Source organism: Lithobates pipiens, unplaced genomic scaffold, assembly GCF_037356315.1.
Source record: "Lithobates pipiens isolate NorthernLeopardFrog02 unplaced genomic scaffold, aLitPip1_a1.2 Scaffold_8, whole genome shotgun sequence".
Lineage (NCBI taxonomy): Eukaryota > Metazoa > Chordata > Amphibia > Anura > Ranidae > Lithobates > Lithobates pipiens.
Genome location: NW_027507903.1, coordinates 118014200 through 118032235, shown reverse-complemented (window position 1 = coordinate 118032235; position 18036 = coordinate 118014200). Strand labels below are relative to the sequence as shown.

At 44.4% G+C, this 18036-nt stretch overlaps 1 protein-coding gene across 5 annotated transcripts in view; it reads left to right on the top strand.

The window, feature by feature from the left end:
• Nucleotides 1-18036, top strand: part of VPS13C (vacuolar protein sorting 13 homolog C) — a 626331-nt gene that overhangs the window by 25510 nt on the left and 582785 nt on the right. For all 5 annotated transcript variants that reach the window (XM_077473219.1, XM_077473221.1, XM_077473220.1 and 2 more), the window contains exons 3-4: nucleotides 6157-6200; nucleotides 7660-7702. In XM_077473219.1, coding sequence (XP_077329345.1) covers nucleotides 6157-6200; nucleotides 7660-7702 — 87 coding nt within the window. The remainder of the gene's footprint in view (nucleotides 1-6156; nucleotides 6201-7659; nucleotides 7703-18036) is intronic.

The following is an 18036-nucleotide window of genomic DNA, read 5'->3' as shown; positions in this document are numbered from 1 at the left end:
ATTGATCTGTCCAGATTCTATACCACTACGGGAGGTGTATGCTTTGCGCGTGGGTGTTAGCGGTACTGGCACTAACCTAGCGCTGCCTGGGGCGACGCAGACCCTATCTGACCCTAAAACCTAATTGATATCACCCGCCAGGTGATCAGGGGGTTAAACCTTTATTGGGTAATAAATGGTGGGTGCCCTGATGCTATAAAAAGCAAACTAACCAGTCACCCGTAACACTTATACGGTGATCACTGGTGAAAGGGTTAACTAGGGGGGTTAAAATCTTTATTAGGTAGTGAATGGGGGTCCCCGACGCTATATAAAAACCTGACGGGGAACCTAAATAACTAACTGGCTAACCAGCGTCACCAGTGGCACTTATACGGTGATCGCTAGTGAAAGGGTTAACTAGGGGCAATCAGGGGGTTAAAACCATTATTGGGTAGTATATGGGGGTACCTAGCGCTATAAAAACCTGGCGGTGAACCTAAAAAAATAACTAGCTACCTAGCAGCACTAGTGACACTAATGCAGCGATCAGAAAAATGATCGCTTAGTGACACTGGCAAAAGAGGGTGAAAGGGTTAACTAGGGGCAATCGGGGGGGGGTTAAAACCATTATTGGGTAGTATATCGGGGTACCTAGCGCTATAAAAACCTGGCGGTGAACCTAAAAAAATAACTAGCTACCTAGCGACACCAGTGACACTAATGCAGCGATCAGAAAAACGATCGCTTAGTGACACTGGCAAAAGGGGGTGAAAGGGTTTACTCTAGGGGCAATCAGGGGGTTAAACCTTTATTGGGGGGTGGTTGGGGGGCTACCCTGGACCTAACACTAACTGCCCTGACAGTTTTTACTTTTACAACTGACACTGAATGCAGTGATCAGTAAATAAATAATCACTGCAATCGGTGACACTGTGACGGGGGGGGGGGGGGTTTGTGTGCCTATGTGTGCCTACATGTTAGTGTAGTGTTGGTGCACACTTACTTTCACTCTTCTCCTCATAGTCCGGTCAAAAAGGCCACCCCGAGGAGAATGACATCACTTCCTCTCTGCCTGTGTTTACTATACACAGCGGGAAGAAGCTTCTCATTCGCCAGGAGCAATCGAGAGGGGATGGCCAGAAACCAACGGCCATCCCCTCATCCCGGATCGCTCCTGCAGCGAACCGGACCGCCGCATCCAGCGGGAGGGGGTCCGATCGGACCCCCCACACGCTGAAAGGCAAGCACGTACATGCGTACGTACGTGCTTGTGCCTGTACATGCTATTGTGATGACGTACATTGGCATGCGGCGGTCCTTAAGTGGTTAATACTATTTTAATATTTAAAGCAATCTCACTCATCCGTGTCTCCATACTTTTGTTGAGAAATCACTTTCTTTTCCAAAGATTTTATTGAAATTTTCGGGATGTTTAAATCAGAGAAGTGTATCAACAATCCTTAAACGTACATCGTGGTGCAATGGGTATTGCGGGAGAAGTATATAGATGTCTTCCTACGTGCATGGTGTAACATTTCTCTCGATAAGCAGTGACATATAACAGAAGAATGGATATGTTTTGGTTTCCAAAAGAAATACCCTCTAGGAGTCGAACTATAATGGCACTAATAATGATCAGAAATAAGTTAAAAACATTGTTTTTAATTTTAGAAGATACTAACATAATGTCATTATCTTCTTTGCATATTAATTTTGTAACAATTTAGGTATAGCTTCATGACCTATTGTATTTTCTTATGTTTCGTACATTTATGTAAAAATAAACAATGTTTTAAATTTTATTTCTGATCATTATTATTATTATTATTATTATTATTATTATTATTATTATTTTTTTAAATATTCAATTTTTCACATCAAATACAAAATCAATAAATATAAACACAACACCATTATTCCAACACTCTATATATATATATACATACGTATATACATGCATTTTCTTTTACTTTTTCTCTATTTCCCCTTTCTCTAAATTAAGTACTCTCACTTCTCCTTATTTTTTTCCTATTCTTTAGATGTCCAATCACACTATTATTCTAGGGAATTCCCTTTTTTCTTCACATCTCATATAGGGTAACCCATCCACGGTTTCCACATTTTCTCAAATTCCCTATAATTCACTCTGTCTATATACTACTTTTTCCTTCCAAACTTTGTTACTGTTCTAATCCATTCTTCTACAGTGAGGGGCGTCCTAGCTTGCCATCTTTGCATTTTAATTTTTCTAGCTTGAAAAAGGCATCTCAACACTACTTTAAATGGTCTTAGCCAGGGCTCAAGTCCTGCGGGAACGCATGGGAACTGGTGCTACACCAGCAGCTGCCGACACATTTGGCAATAGTAAGTGCCGCACACCTGACCATTCAGGCATTGCCAGTAGGGGGCCCCATGACGGCTTCCTCTTCTTCAATCTACCTGTCAATCACAGCTAGCTGACGGGTAGATCAGGTCCCTGCTGCTAAGAGATTGTATTTAGTCAGACCTCTCATGATGCGCTCCTCCCCGCCGGCCCCTTCTGATTTTCTGTCTCCTCATCCTTCCCCCCCCCCAGTCTCCTGCATACTTGCTCTGTGTGTCCTGCTGAATCCCCCCCTCCTCTATCTTCAGTGCCATAGGATGAGAGAACCCAGAGGAGGAGCACAGCTATTCTTCTCACAGGACATGCAGGGAGAGAGGTGAGCTGAGGGAGGAACATCAGTTTGGGGTGGTAAACTGAGCACAATACCTGGCAAAGTTTAATGCCAGGAGGGAAGTTTAGCATACCCCCATTTCCTTCTAGTCCTAATAAGCATAACCTAGGTTCCATTACTAACTTAATTCCATAGGTTTTATTTATAGTGTCAATTACCCCTGTCCAGTAATGAAATAATTTTCCACACCTCCACACCATATGCAGTAAATCCCCTGTTTCCTGACATCTGGGGCAATTAGCATCTGTTCTCTGTCCAAACATGAAACAGTCTCTTGGGGGTGTAGTATAATCTATGTATCAGCATTAGGGCTGAAATTTTCTGCACTGGTGAAACCGATATCATATGTCCCCTCTCTAATACCTTACTGCACTGCTCTTCTGTAATCTCTCCTACATCAACCTCCCATTTTCTCCTACTTTTAAGACTTTCCGCCACTGTTAACACTCCTTTTACAGATATGTGGATATATTTCTGAAACAAATCCCCTCTTCTTGGCCTTAAATAACTTTTGAAGAACTGGGGATTTTTTTCCATTCTGGTCTGTGATTACCAACCTGTGCATTCAGGGCATGCCGAATTTGCAAATATTTATAAAATGACTGATTGGGAATTTCAAATTCTGCTCTTAGGGCAGCAACATTTTTTAAAGTACTACCCTCGTATAGATGGATCACTTTATCTATCCCTTTAATTTCCTACTCTTGGACCTTTCCCATTGCGACCATTTCCTGGAGATTCCTGTTGTTCCACAATGGGGAAAATTCTGTCAATCCTCCTTGACCATTTAACAACTTCAGAGCTTTCCAAACCTTAATAACTAATTTTACTGTGGGATTTCTATAGGCAAAAGAATTTGCCTCTAATACCTCAACCAGGGTCCTATGGGGCGCTCCCATTATCATTAAACTCCCTTCCCATAGTTCTTCACTACCCCATAGGTGCTGCAATTGTGCCGCCCAAAAAAAACTGAGGATGTGGTACCGCTATTCCCCCCCCCTCCCTTGTTGGTTGTTGTAATGTCTGGAGACTTATTCTGGCCTTCCCTCCTTTCCAAATTAGGTCTCTAAACAGGTATTAGATTATTACTTATAAATTCATTGGGGTCTCTTGTTATATATATTCCTAGGTATTTCAGTTTCTTCACTTCCAATTGAGGTATCTCTGGAGTTAATTGGTTCTCTATGGGATCAATTGGCATAAGTGCCGACTTCTCCCAGTTTATTACCAGGCCCGAGAGTCTTCCAAATTCCCAAACAATGCCCATCCCTGTCCTAAGGGAGTTCCCCATGTCTCCCAGGAAGAGGAGCACATCGTCTGCATATAATGCAATTTTCTCTTCTCTTGACCCTCTCACAAATCCTTTCATATCTGGGTTTGATCTAATTACTATAGCTAGTGGCTCCATAGCTAATGCAAATATAAGGGGGGATAGTAGACACCCCTGTCTAGTCCCTCTTTCCAGTAGTATCTTACCCGAATAATCATTGTTGACCCTTATTCTTGCACTTGGTCCATTATACATTATTTTCAACCAATTAATAAAATGAGGACTAAAACCAAACTCCCTCAACACTCGCCATATATACACCCACTCCAAACTGTCAAATGCCTTAACTACATCCAAAGACATAATCGCTCTTGTTCCTGTATTTTCTATAGGCATCTGTATATTTAGGAAAGCCCTCCTAACATTCATACTGGTCGATCTCCCGGAATTTTATTTCTGATCATCATTAGTGGTATTATACACAAGCAATACCCTCTAGGAGTGGAACGATATCTATTAGGGATGATGAATGAATGAAATACTTGTATAGCGCACAATGCGAACTGAATCGCCTCTAGGCGCTGTGGCGAGCTTTGATCATCAGCTAGAAGAGGAAGGTTTTGAGTTTTTTCCTAAAAGCCAGGTGATTTTCTTCCAGGTGGATGTTGATTGGTAGAGCATTCCATAGCCGAGGACCTTGGACAGCGAATCTCCGATCCCCCTTGGATTTATACCTGGCTTTGGGCACGAGGAGGAGGTTTTTGTTGGCTGATCGAAGGCTGCGGTTTGGTGTGTAATGATTTATTTTCCCCATTAGGTATTGCGGAGCTTCTCTATGCATGCATTTGTGGGTGAGGCAAAGGGTCTTGAACGTGATCCGATTTTTTTACGGTTAGCCAATGTAAGCTCCTCAGCAAAGGAGAGATGGATTCCCAGGGTTTTTTTCCTGTTATCAGCCTTGCCGCCGTGTTTTGGATCAGTTGTAATTGCGCAAGTTGATATTGTGGTAATCCTATGTGAAGCGAGTTTGCGTAGTCCAGTCGTGAATTAATGATTGTTCCAACTACCACTGCTTTGTCATTCTTTGGGATAAACGGGATGAGTCTGCGAAGCATGCGCAGCAGATGGTGAGATCCACTGACTACTGCTCCTATTTGCGCATCCATTGTCATTTGTGCGTCTAAAATAACCCCGAGACTCTTGGCCTTGGTCTTTGGGGAAATAGTCTGCCCAAAGACTGTTGGTGGAGACCAGGAGGTTTTGGTTACGAGATTATGATTTGGGTGTAAGATAAGAAGCTCTGTCTTAGATTCGTTCAGTTGGAGGGAGTTAGTGGTCATCCAGTCCTCTATTGATTTCAGGCAGCTTTCAAGTTGTTGGTGATCTTCTTTTTTTTTCCATTGATCTGGGAATAAAGTTGTGTGTCGTCAGCGTAAGAGTGGAAGCAGAGGTCTGAGCATCTGATGATTTGGAGGAGTGGGTGGATGTAAATGTTGAAGAGGCACTTCACCAACTGTAGCCAGGTTTTTCTTTTCTTGTTTAGATTTTTCCCTTCAGTCTTCATTATAAGGGGGAGCCAGGACACCATGGCCATGGATCCCATATCCACATGGGAAAACACTTTAAAACACCTCTGTAGCATTTCTAGCTACATCGGTCCATCTTGGTTAAGGACCGATGAATTCACGCAAGTCAATTTTACATGAATCTGAAAAACCCAGGTATGCGGGCAGAAGGGGGTGTTTTAAGGGTGCACCGAATGGGTTTTTTGGTGCCGAAATCGATACCGAAAATTAAAAATACACTAGGCCGAAAACCGAAACGGCACCGATACCGAAACATATTTAAAAAAAACATATTTAAAAAAAATATATTTTTATACAGGAGATGGTCAGAGACTGGGGACATGGTACAGGAGATGGTCAGAGACTGGGGACATGGTACAGGAGATGGTCAGACACTGGGGACATGGTACAGGAGATCAATGCAGCCTCACCAGTGCCTGTTAGATGCTGACATTGGGACCTGCTGCTGATCAAGCCGTTTTCAGCATGTCCCTTTGACTGAATTTGATCATATGATTTCCTACTGAACCTGACAACTTTTGATCAGTGTGTGGCCAGATTTATACTGTTTGCTTTCTTTTGTCTAAATTGTGTACTGAAATCATTTCTATTTTTATTCTTTTAGGAAATGTTTCACTTGAGAACCTAAGGATTCGAGAAAATGCATTGGTATGTTAATTTTGTAATTATTTCGATTTTTCCAAGGTAAAAGTTACCTCCCAGTTTTATTTAATAAAAAAAATATCTATATCTAATCTCCCATCTCTAAATTTTTTTTTTTTTTTTTTTTTTTTTTTTGCAAAGCAACAAAAATTTATGCTCCACCATACGAGTACACATAAGCACCACTCAATCATAACAGTTTTTTTTAAATATTGTAAAGTAATGTAGTGATCTAAAAAGATTTGCAATTCATTTTTATTAGTAATAATATAACAAGATGTTACAATCCAGTTGCAGTTTTCCAAATGTGGTGGCTGCACTGTTTTCTTGTTTTAGGCTACAGACATTTTCATAAAGTACAGAAAATATCTGTAGATTTTGCCAAAAATGCAGTGTCTTTGTCACTTCCTGTGAGCTGTGAAGAATGCACAGATCATTTTATTGTTTAAACTAAGTGCCCGTTCACACAGGGGCGACGCGACTTGCAGCGCGACTCAGACGCGACCTGCACACGACTTCAGCGGCGACTTGCAAAATGACTTCTGTATAGAAGTCAATGCAAGTCGCCTGAAGTCGCCCCGAAAATACTACAGGAACCTTTTTCTAAGTCGGAGCGACTTGAGTCGCTCCTATTAGAACGGTTCCATAGTACAGAACGGAGCGCGACTTGTCAGGCGGCTAAGTCGCCTGACAAGTCGCGGTAGTGTGAACGGGCACTAATGGTCCCATCTATCTGCCATAAAACGTAGGTGAACCATGGCAGACGTATTCAAAGTCCAGCCCGTTTAAAAATGATTCCTGCCTCTGTAGATGCAAAGGAGAATTGAGCGTAGTCACAAAGGGACAAGAAGTGTGTTATTTGTAGGATCCCTAGGTGAAAATTAAGGAAAAAAGTCTGTAAAAACAAGTTCTGCGACCACGTCTAGGGATGGCTAAACTGCAATGTACTACATTTTTCTTTTTGGGTTTAGAAATGCTCCCATTAGAAGCATAAAAGTTGGAACCCTTAAATATTTTCCAGTGTGCTGGAGACCATTTGGTCTTGAGCTGCTGCTTCTCTGATATTTGTGGTTCTCCAGGGTACTTTCTGTGCAAGGAAAAGCTATTGTTGGCCACACAGGCAGATGCTCCTATTTTGTGCTTTAATCTCACACAAAGCCTTCCCCTGGCCAGGAGAAAGCAATGCTACAGAAAAAGCAGCAGATATGACTTGGAGTAAATGTCTTTCAGAAGACAGGAAGGTATCTTTTTAGGTATTTAAATTGTAATGGGAGGAGAAAGGGGGAGTCATGGACCTTAAAAGCAAGAGTAAGAAGTTGTATGTATGTAAAAGAAGGAAATTATGAACAACTGAAAGCTGGATAACACAAAAAGTGACTTTATGTGCGTTTGTTTTAATAAATGAAAATGCTGCTCTTAGCCTTTTGTTATGGTTCATATCAAATAATACGGTTTTCCCTTTCAGAGTGAACTTGATGTGCCCTTTAAAGTAAAAGCTGGTTTAATTGGTGCGTATTTTTTATATTTAGTGAAGTTGTAGCTTTATGTTAAACTATCGTTTTGGGTCTTTTTATTTTAAAATGGTTGTAAAGGCAAAAAAGTTTTCTACTTATTTTTGTTTGTTTTTACCTGACATCACTCGATCCATTGCCCCCAGCAGCCTTCGCTCTCGCTCTCTCCCTCGCTCTCTCCCTCGCTCTCTCCCTCGCTCTCTCCCTCGCTCTCTCCCTCGCTCTCTCCTTCGCTCTCTCCTTCGCTCTCTCCTTCGCTCTCTCCTTCGCTCTCTCCTTCGCTCTCTCCTTCGCTCTCTCCTTCGCTCTCTCCTTCGCTCTCTCCTTCGCTCTCTCCTTCGCTCTCGCCTTCGCTCTCGCCTTCGCTCTCGCCTTCGCTCTCGCCTTCGCTCTCGCCTTCGCTCTCGCCTTCGCTCTCGCCTTCGCTCTCGCCTTCGCTCTCGCCTTCGCTCTCGCCTTCGCTCTCGCCTTCGCTCTCGCCTTCGCTCTCGCCTTCGCTCTCGCTCTCGCCTTCGCTCTCGCCTTCTCCTTCGCTCTCGCCTTCTCCTTCGCTCTCGCTCTCTCCTTCGCTCTCGCTCTCTCCTTCGCTCTCGCTCTCTCCTTCGCTCTCGCTCTCTCCTTCGCTCTCGCTCTCTCCTTCGCTCTCGCTCTCTCCTTCGCTCTCGCTCTCTCCTTCGCTCTCGCTCTCTCCTTCGCTCTCGCTCTCTCCTTCGCTCTCGCTCGCTCTCGCTCTCTCCTTCGCTCTCGCTCTCTCCTTCGCTCTCGCTCTCTCCTTCGCTCTCGCTCTCTCCTTCGCTCTCGCTCTCTCCTTCGCTCTCTCCTTCGCTCTCGCTCTCTCCTTCGCTCTCTCCTTCGCTCTCGCTCTCTCCTTCGCTCTCTCCTTCGCTCTCGCTCTCTCCTTCGCTCTCTCCTTCGCTCTCGCTCTCTCCTTCGCTCTCGCTCTCTCCTTCGCTTTCTCCTTCGCTCTCGCTCTCTCCTTCGCTCTCGCTCTCTCCTTCGCTCTCTCCTTCGCTCTCGCTCTCTCCTTCGCTCTCTCCTTCGCTCTCGCTCTCTCCTTCGCTCTCTCCTTCGCTCTCGCTCTCTCCTTCGCTCTCTCCTTCGCTCTCGCTCTCTCCTTCGCTCTCTCCTTCGCTCTCGCTCTCTCCTTCGCTCTCGCTCTCTCCTTCGCTCTCGCTCTCTCCTTCGCTCTCGCTCTCTCCTTCGCTCTCGCTCTCTCCTTCGCTCTCGCTCTCTCCTTCGCTCTCGCTCTCTCCTTCGCTCTCGCTCTCTCCTTCGCTCTCGCTCTCTCCTTCGCTCTCGCTCTCTCCTTCGCTCTCTCCTTCGCTCTCGCTCTCTCCTTCGCTCTCGCTCTCTCCTTCGCTCTCGCTCTCTCCTTCGCTCTCGCTCTCTCCTTCGCTCTCTCCTTCGCTCTCGCTCTCTCCTTCGCTCTCTCCTTCGCTCTCGCTCTCTCCTTCGCTCTCTCCTTCGCTCTCGCTCTCTCCTTCGCTCTCTCCTTCGCTCTCGCTCTCTCCTTCGCTCTCTCCTTCGCTCTCGCTCTCTCCTTCGCTCTCTCCTTCGCTCTCGCTCTCTCCTTCGCTCTCTCCTCTTCCTCCCTTTACAGCCAGTGGCTCCTGCTGCTGTCAATCAGACAAGGGAGCAGAGGGTTGGGCCAAGTGGCACTGTGTGTGTTTGTGTCAATTGACGCACACAGCACGGTTTGTGAGCGAGCCTGCAGGTAGGCCGCCATAGCAAGCCCAAAGAGAAGAGGAGCTAGGAATGTTAGCGGGGCATCCAAGAAAAGGAGGTTTGGGGCTGCTCTGTGCAATACTGGGGTTTATTTAGTAAAGCTGGAGAGTGCAAAATCGGGGTCAATTCTGCATAGAAACCAATCGTCTTCCAGGTTTTATTGTCAAAGTTTAACTGAACAAGCCGAGGTTAGAAGCTGATTGGCTACCATGCATAGCTTCAACAGATTCTGAGTTCACAAGCCTTAGTAAATCTACCCTATTGTTGCGCAGAACAGGCAAGTAAAGTTTCACATGCATTTGTAGTCAGCTCCCCTAAATCAATACTTTGTCGAACCACCTTTCACTGCATTTATAGCTGGAAATATTTTTGGTTATGTCGCTATCAGCTTTGCACATCTAGAGTGAAATTGTTTACCAGTTCTTTGCAAAATAGCTTAAGCTCTGTCAGATTGCATGGAGAGCGTTTGTGAACAGCAATTTTCAAGTCTTGTTGCAGATTCTCCATTGGATTTAGTTCTTGACTCGGACTGGGTCATTCTTACACATAAATATGCTTTGATCTAAACCATTGCATTGTAGCTCTGGCTGTATGTTTAGGGTTGTTGTCCTGCTGGTGGGTGAACCTTGACCCCACTCAAGTTTTTTGCAGATTCTAACAGGTTTTCTTTTAAGATTGCCCTGTATTTGGCTCCATCCATCTTCCCATCAACTCTGCCCAGCTTCTCTGTCCCCGCTGAAGAAAAGCACCCCCACAACATGATGCTGCCACCACTGTTTCACTGGGGAGATTGTGTGTTCAGGGTGATGTGCAGTGTTAGTTTTCCGCCACACATAGCATTTTGGTTTTAGGCCAGAAAGTTCAGTTTGGATCTCCTCTGACCAGAGCACCACCTTTAGCATGTATGCTGCCCCCCCCCCCCCCCCCCACATGGCTTCTCACAAATGGGACTTCTTATGGCTTTCTTTCAACAATGGATTTTTCTTGCCACTTTTCCATAAAGACCAGATTTGTGGAGTGCACGACTAATGGTTGTCCTGTGGACAGATTCTCCCACTTGACCTGTAGGATCTTTGCAGCTCCTCTAAAGTTAAACTGGGCCTCTTGGCTGCTTCTCTGATTAATGCTCTCCTTGCCCGGCCTGTCAGGTTAGGTGGACTGCTATGTCTTGGTAGGTTTGCAGTTGTACCATATATTTACATTTTCGAATGATAGATTGAACAGAGCTCTGTGAGATTTTCAAAGCTTTGTATGTATGTGTGTGATATATATATATATATATATATATATATATATATATATATATATATATATATATATATATATATATATATATATATATATATATATATAAAATACATACATTTTTTATAACCTAACCCTGCTTTATCTTCTGAACAACTTTATCTCTCACTTGTCTGGTGTGTTCCTTGGCTTTCATAATGTTGTTTATTAAAATGGAGGGCCACCCTGAAAAAAAAAACTATATTAAAAATTACAAAAAAAAGCGAAAAAAAATGAAAAAAAAATTATTTTTTTTTACTTACCAGAAATGCCTGTTGCTAGGCACATAATCCTAATCTTCCTCTTCCTCATCCGCTGAGATCTTCTTTCTTCTCTCCTTGTTGTATTTTCTTCTGGCTAATGGGTCGCGCTGTGTTCTGGGAACTGTGTGTCCCAGAACACAGCGCGTCCCATTCACAAAGCGCTGCGTGACTCGCGCATGCGCAGTAGGAAACGGGCAGTGAAGCCGCAAGGCTCCACTGCCTGTTTCCCTTAGAAGGAATAGCGGCGCCGGGACCCGAGAGCCAGAGGTAAGTGTGCTTATTAAGTCAGCAGCTGCAGTGTTTGCAGCTGCTGACTTTTAATTTTTTTTTTTTTTTAAATGGCCCTCCTCTTTAACTAAAATTCTCAAACAAACCTCCTGAGGGCTTCACAGAACAGCTATATTTATACAGAGATTAAATTACACACAGGTGGACTCTATTTACTAGTTAGGTGACTTCTGAAGGCAATTGGTTCCACTAGATTTTAGTTAGGGGTATCAGAGTAAAGGGGTCTGAATACAAATGCACGCTACACTGTTCATATATTTGTAAAAACAATTAAAACCATTTATCATTTTACTTCCACTTCGCAATTATGTGCCACTTTGTGTTGGTCTATCACGTAAAATTCCAATAAAATACATTTTACATTTTTAGTTGTAACATGACAAAATGTGGAAAATTTCAAGGGGTATGATTACTTTTTCAAGGCACTGTACAGTTAGTCAAAATTTAGCACATTGCATGGGGTATTTGTAATTTGACCTCCGGCTCAGGACAGATTTTTGAATCTTGCTGCTCCTGAAGCATACTAGCACATTAATCCATTGCTTTGCAGGGGACTATTTTTTTTAATCCTGCGGTTTACTACCACTTTAAAGGAAGGGACACTCCCTCCTCACACCACAGGAAAACAAGCACAGCTATGGCTGACCATCACAGGCTGTGTGCTGGAGCTCGCCTCCCCACCACCTTTTTTATCTTGTGGTGTTGGGAAAATCTGTCAAGTGACTCATGTAGATAATAGGAGGCAGCATAGAGAAATCACAATCAGAGCTTTGAATAGAGACAAGTACACAGTATAGAAGGATGCGCTTAGTTCAGATTTCATGTCTGAAGTTTACAGACACTTTAAAGAAAAATTCCAGGTATGAATATTTTATACATAGTTACATTGTTTCAGCTTGAACCAGTGTAACTATGTATAATACCATAAGGTCCGGTTCACACTGAGGCAGCACGACTTACAGCGTGACTGCCTCAGGCGACCCAGACGCGACCGCTGCGGCGACTTGCAAAACTACTTCTCTATAGAAGTCAATGCAAGTCGCCCCCACAGTCGTACAGGATCCTTTTTCTAAGTCGGTCGCTCCGATTTAGAATGGTTCCATTGTACAGAGCGGGACGCTACTTGTCAGGCAGCTAAGTCGTCTGACAAGTCGTCCTAGTGTGAACCGACCTTAAGTGCCGATTCACACTACAGCGACTTGGGTTCCGACTTGTAAGTCCTCACGTAGCCCCAAGTTGCTGGCATAAGAAATGTCATAGAAGTAAAGGAGAGCCGTCTTAACGTACACTACTGAAGTTGCTTCAACTTCAAAAAAGGTAACTTTAAGTCGTGTTGTAAGTTGGGTTGTACCTGTGTGAACCGGCACTCGGTGGTTGATCCTCCTGGAAGCTGGAAATGGCAGGAAGTAGACACCTCTACCCCAGTGATCTCCACTTGCTTTCAGGTCCTGTACCGACTGGCTGTCCTGCTGCGTTGTCAACATGCACCAATCAGAGGATGGTTTGCATATTTTGAATGAATGCAAAGCATTCTCTGATTATATGAGGTGGAGAGATGAAGACGTCACGCGCTTCACCTCGTCCTGTCGAACGATTTTACATTTGTTCATAAAATGCAAAGCATTCTGACTTGCACCTGTGCTGAGAGACTGACCTCCTGTATTCACAATGCAGTAGTGCAGCCACTCGGTACATGTATGAAATATCCATGCCTGGAATTCTTCTTTAGGCTGGGTTCACACTGCTGCGGGGGGGGGGGAGATCCGGATGTGATTCGCACCGCACTGCAGTGCAAATCACATCGGATCTCTGTAGTGATGCGAGTTCAGCCATACAGATAGTATGGCTGAATTCGCATCGCTCCCGCAGCAAACTCGCACGGGACCCTTTTTTTGGTCCGCAGCAGAATCGGATCGCATGGGTGTTCACACCATGCGATCCGATTCCTGTGCGAGTGTGCAGATCGCACTGCGATATGCGGACGGATCTGGGGGTGTCATTAAGATTTCATTGACACTCCCAGCAGTCCGCATAGGGCAGTGTGAACTGCCGGCGGGAGTCATGCGATGCGGGAAAACGCCGCGGATTCGCGGCGTTCCCGCATCGCTATAGTGTGAACCTAGCCTTAAAGACCAAAATGTAAAAGGTGGACCATGTAACGATAATATGCATTTTTGTATATATGCTTTGTTTCTTTTCCAAATGGGTCCAGATGGAAAGGACAATGAGTGAAGGAAACGTTTATCCCTGCAGTAGTCTGTAATTTTAGCCTTTTAGGGACAGATTACAGTGTACTTTGGAACAGGTCAGTTTAAACATGGTCTGTGATTTAAACTTGGAGTGCAGCACTAGTGTGTATTATTTGTTGGTGATTTTTTATTTTTATTTTTTTTTTTTTTTTTTTCTTAATAAATTACAGTAAAGAATTTTGGAGAGAAATTGGCCCTAAATGTATTTCTTAACCGCTTCCCAACCACCCGCTGTCGTTGTATGGCGGGAGGTCAGCTCTTTTGTGAAAATCGCCATAGCTGTACAGCGGCTCTCTTAGGCTTGATAGCAGGCGAGCAGGAGCATGCACATGGGTTGGGAGGACTTGATGTGCCCCACGATCGCCTATTACAGCACAACAGGGAACTGCATTTTGTAAACAAGGCGATTCCTTATTCTGACTGGTGACATGACTAAGATCTACTGTTCCCAGTGATTGGGAACAGTGATCTGTCATGTCCCTGGCAGCCCATCCCCCCTACAGTTAGAACACACCTAGGGAGCACATTTAACCCCTTGATCGCCCCCTAGTGTTGGCCCTTTCCCTGCCAGTGACATTTACACAGTAATCGGTGGCTATTTTATAGCACTGATAGCTTTATAAAATGTCAATGGTCCCAAAAGTGTGTCAAGTGCCTGATCTGTCCGCCGCAATGTCGCAGTCCTGCTAAAAATCACAGATTGCTGCCATTACTAGTTAAAAAAAAATAAAAAATGCCATAAATCCATCCCCTATTTTGTAGATGCTATAACTTTTGCGCAAACCAAACAATGTGTGCTTATTATTTATTTTTTTACCAAAAATATGTAGAAGAATATATATATTGGCCTAAATTGATGAATAAATTAATAAATATTATATATTCTGCTGCAGTGCTGCAGTGTGTATTGCAAAAATTGCCTGGTCATTAAGGGGGAAAATCATTCCGGGCCTGAAGAGGTTAAAGTTGTAAACTTCAGTCATGAAATCTGAGCAAAGCGCATATATTTGTAGTGTTTTTACTTGTCTCTCTCCAAAGCTCTAAGTGTCGTTTTCTTTCCGGTGTTTCGTTCCTCTGTTATCAATCAATTCTGAGAAGTTTTCTCGAAACATGAGATTGTGACGGGGAGGGAGCTCAGCACACAGCTGGTCTATTCAGAACACAGCTCTGTATCCTTCTTCTTTTACTCCTCCTGTGTGCTGTGGGAGGGGGGGGGGTGACTTTCCTCCAATCAGCACGCTGTAACCAGCTCTCCGCCCCCCTCTGCTGTGATACTTACAGATGGAGGAGGATTTTAACAGGATTCTGCCCTTCTGAACGGGTGGAGTGAAGAGAAGACAGCAGATACACAAGTAATACCTAATGTAGGAGGATTTGTTTCATGTCTGTCTAAGTCACTTCACTGGGTATATGGGAAGGTTTACAACCACTTTGTAAAGTCTCGTGGTTTTCACCTTTAATGCATTTTATGCATTAAGGTGGAAAAACCTTGTGTGGTGCAGCTGCTCCCCAAAGCCCAATTTTTATTTAACTGAACGCCATCTTTATAGCAACGAGAATGAGCCCAGCAGCTCCAGTCGCTGTCTCGGTTCCTTATTGGATAGATTGATAGCCGCGGGAGCCATTGGCTCCCGCTGCTATCAATCAGATCCATTAACACAGGATGGGAGTGGGGCCGAGTCCTGCTGTCTGTGTCAATGGGCATAGCAGCAGGACTTTGCAGCACATGAGTGCCCCCAGGAAAGTGGCTCTCCGTAGGGGCACTCGATGTGGAAGAGGAGCCAGGAGCGCCGGGGGGCCTCCAGAAAAGCATCGGGGCCGCTCTATGCAAAACCCTGGCACAGAGGAGGTAAATATAACATGTTTGTTATTTTAAAAAAAACCTTTATCAATCACTAAGTGTAAACTTAGCTTGTGCTCTTTCATTTTGGGAAAATTGGTTGTGATCAATTGATATTTCTCACTCCATGTTGGATGGTTTTAGGGTGTTTATAGTGCTGTACTGCAATGTTTTCCACAGACAGATGTCCTTTGTTTCCTGACCTGACCTTTATGGGATGGATTAGGCAGGGTTTGTCTTATGTCATGGAGTAATTTCTGACACTGATAGCTTACACAAAGTACTGATTAGTATACTATTTAGGGCACAAGGGCAAGTTACAGGAATATATCCACAGAAAAGCATATGTGGAGTTTGCCTTTACTGGTGCTAGATATAAAAATTGCTTTTCTGAGTATTTCAGATCCTAGGTGCTTCAAATCTGTGTGGCTGTCCCTAACTCTGCTTAGCTTTCATTTTAAATTCACCGTGAACCCATTATCTATTTTACTTGCGTACGTTTTTCATTAATAACTTAATTTTATTCCAAAGGTATCTGTCTTCCAGCTGCTTTAATTGATGTAAGGATAGCCTAAAACAACCTCTTGAATAATGTCTTCCTTCACCTTCCAAAAATGGTGCTTAGTTGCCATGGTTGTAGCATTCTCTCTTTGGATCATGTGCGTTAAGTGCATAAAATCAGTGAACCCTTTATTAGACAAATATCAAAGTCACACACAGATGTTCATCTACGCAAGCTTTGAAAATCGCAGTTTGATCTTTTCATCAGAAGTTGGCGATTGGTAGAAAAGATGGGGTGATCTGCATGTTAACTATTTATGGGCTAAAAGATTTTAGTTGCCTGTTCAGAAATAAATGATAGTTTTCACAACTCCTGTATGATTTAAACCAGGGTTAGGCAACCTTTTGAGCACAGTGTGATGAATATTTTTTTGAAAGAAATTGTGCGCTCCGATTTTATACCAAAAAAAGTCAACTTCACACTATCACTCGTGAGAAGGATTTTTGTAAAGTGAATGCTGTAAACTACTTGAGTTGTAGTGAGAAATTAATATCCTGCACTCGTGCCTCACATCAGCCCCAATTCCTGCACCTTCACACCTCAGATCACTGTCGTCCTGCAAATCCTCCTCACTACTGTAACCCCCTGCAAATCCCCTTCACCACTATAAGCCCCTGCACATCTGCCCCACCAATGTTCCCCTTTTCTCATCTGCCCTACTGCCATACCCCCATGTTCTTCTGTCTCACTGCTCAACCATCTGCTCATCTGCCCCACCACTGTACCTTCTGCTCTTGTGCCTCACCACTGTGACCCCTTGCTCATCTCTCCCAACAATGTACCTCCTTTCTCCTCTGCCTTGCCACTGCATCCCCCTTGTACATCTGCCCCACCTCTGTACCCCCTGCTCTTCCACCCAGCCACTGTAACCCCCTGCTCATCTGTCCCACCAATGCACCTCCTTTAACATCTGCCCCACCGCTGTACCTCCCTGCTCTTCTGTCCCACCGTTGAACCCCCTTCTCATCTGCCTCAACGTTAAACCGCCCCCCCCCCCCCCCTGCTCACTAGCACACCCTAAAACAGGAAGTCTACTCCCTAGATAACCCCTCCCACTACTGGGAGTACCTCAGTTTTTTTTCGCCAGTGTCTAAGGTGTTGGTCACGAGTAAAGATGTGCTGTGCTAAGCTCCACTGGAGCAATCCTTGCTGGGTTAGTTATGCAGCCGGATCCATTCAAAGTGTCTTTTTAGGCCGAATTGTATGATACCCGAGCCTCGTGGTGGAAGAAAAGAGGTTTAGCATGTAACTCTTCTCTTCCCGAGCTGGACCCCGGGATCCAGTCCTTTTTTTTTCCTTTTTTTTTTTTTTTTTTTATTATAGCAGAGTATTTTACGAGCCCAGGAGTGTGGATCCCCTGATAAAAAGGGGCCCGGACGTTTTTAAATGGAGCCCACCGTGAGAGGTGAAGATTGGATATGTTGGTTTTACCACAAAAAACCCTGCGGTGGGAAGGCAAGTGGAGATTTCTAAGAAATTAACGTTTCTTATGAATTGCCTACTTTAAAAAAGTAAATGTTGTCATGCCTAAAGGTCCCCAGTGGGGGGGCTGTATAGAGCATGCACCTTGTCATGCTTTCCTCAAAAATTACGCTGTCTAAGCAGACGCTGCAGATTCCCTCCAGCGAGCAGCCAAGGGCTCCCGTAAGATTGAGGGGGGGATTTTCTTACAAAAAAGCACTTTCCCATCTGGACAAAGCTCTCACCCTCTTCCACATAGAGAGGGGGAGGCCAGAATGATCGCCGATGCCGCTCCGTCTTTTACCGCCCCTGGTTTGATTATCGAGTCTCCTCCTCGCCCCCCCCTCCACATGCCGATCCTTTCAGAACGGTTGCCCGTGCTGGAAGACGCTCTTTTGAAACGGGGGGCATGATGGAGGGGACGGGGCTTAGTGCAGCGTTTGGTATGCAGCAATGTCCAAAATGGGAGTATGTTTAAAAGCTCCATTTTTTTGCTGGCTGCAGCTGTCGGAGGGACACGTGCAAAAAGGGGCATGTAAGAGGTTGGTGACACAGGCATTCCTTTGGCACGTTTACTAAAAGCACCAGGCTGAGCGTTAAATAGCAGCGGCGGTTACTGGACTATTTTCTCAAGCAGTGGATGCAATTTCTTTTGGTAG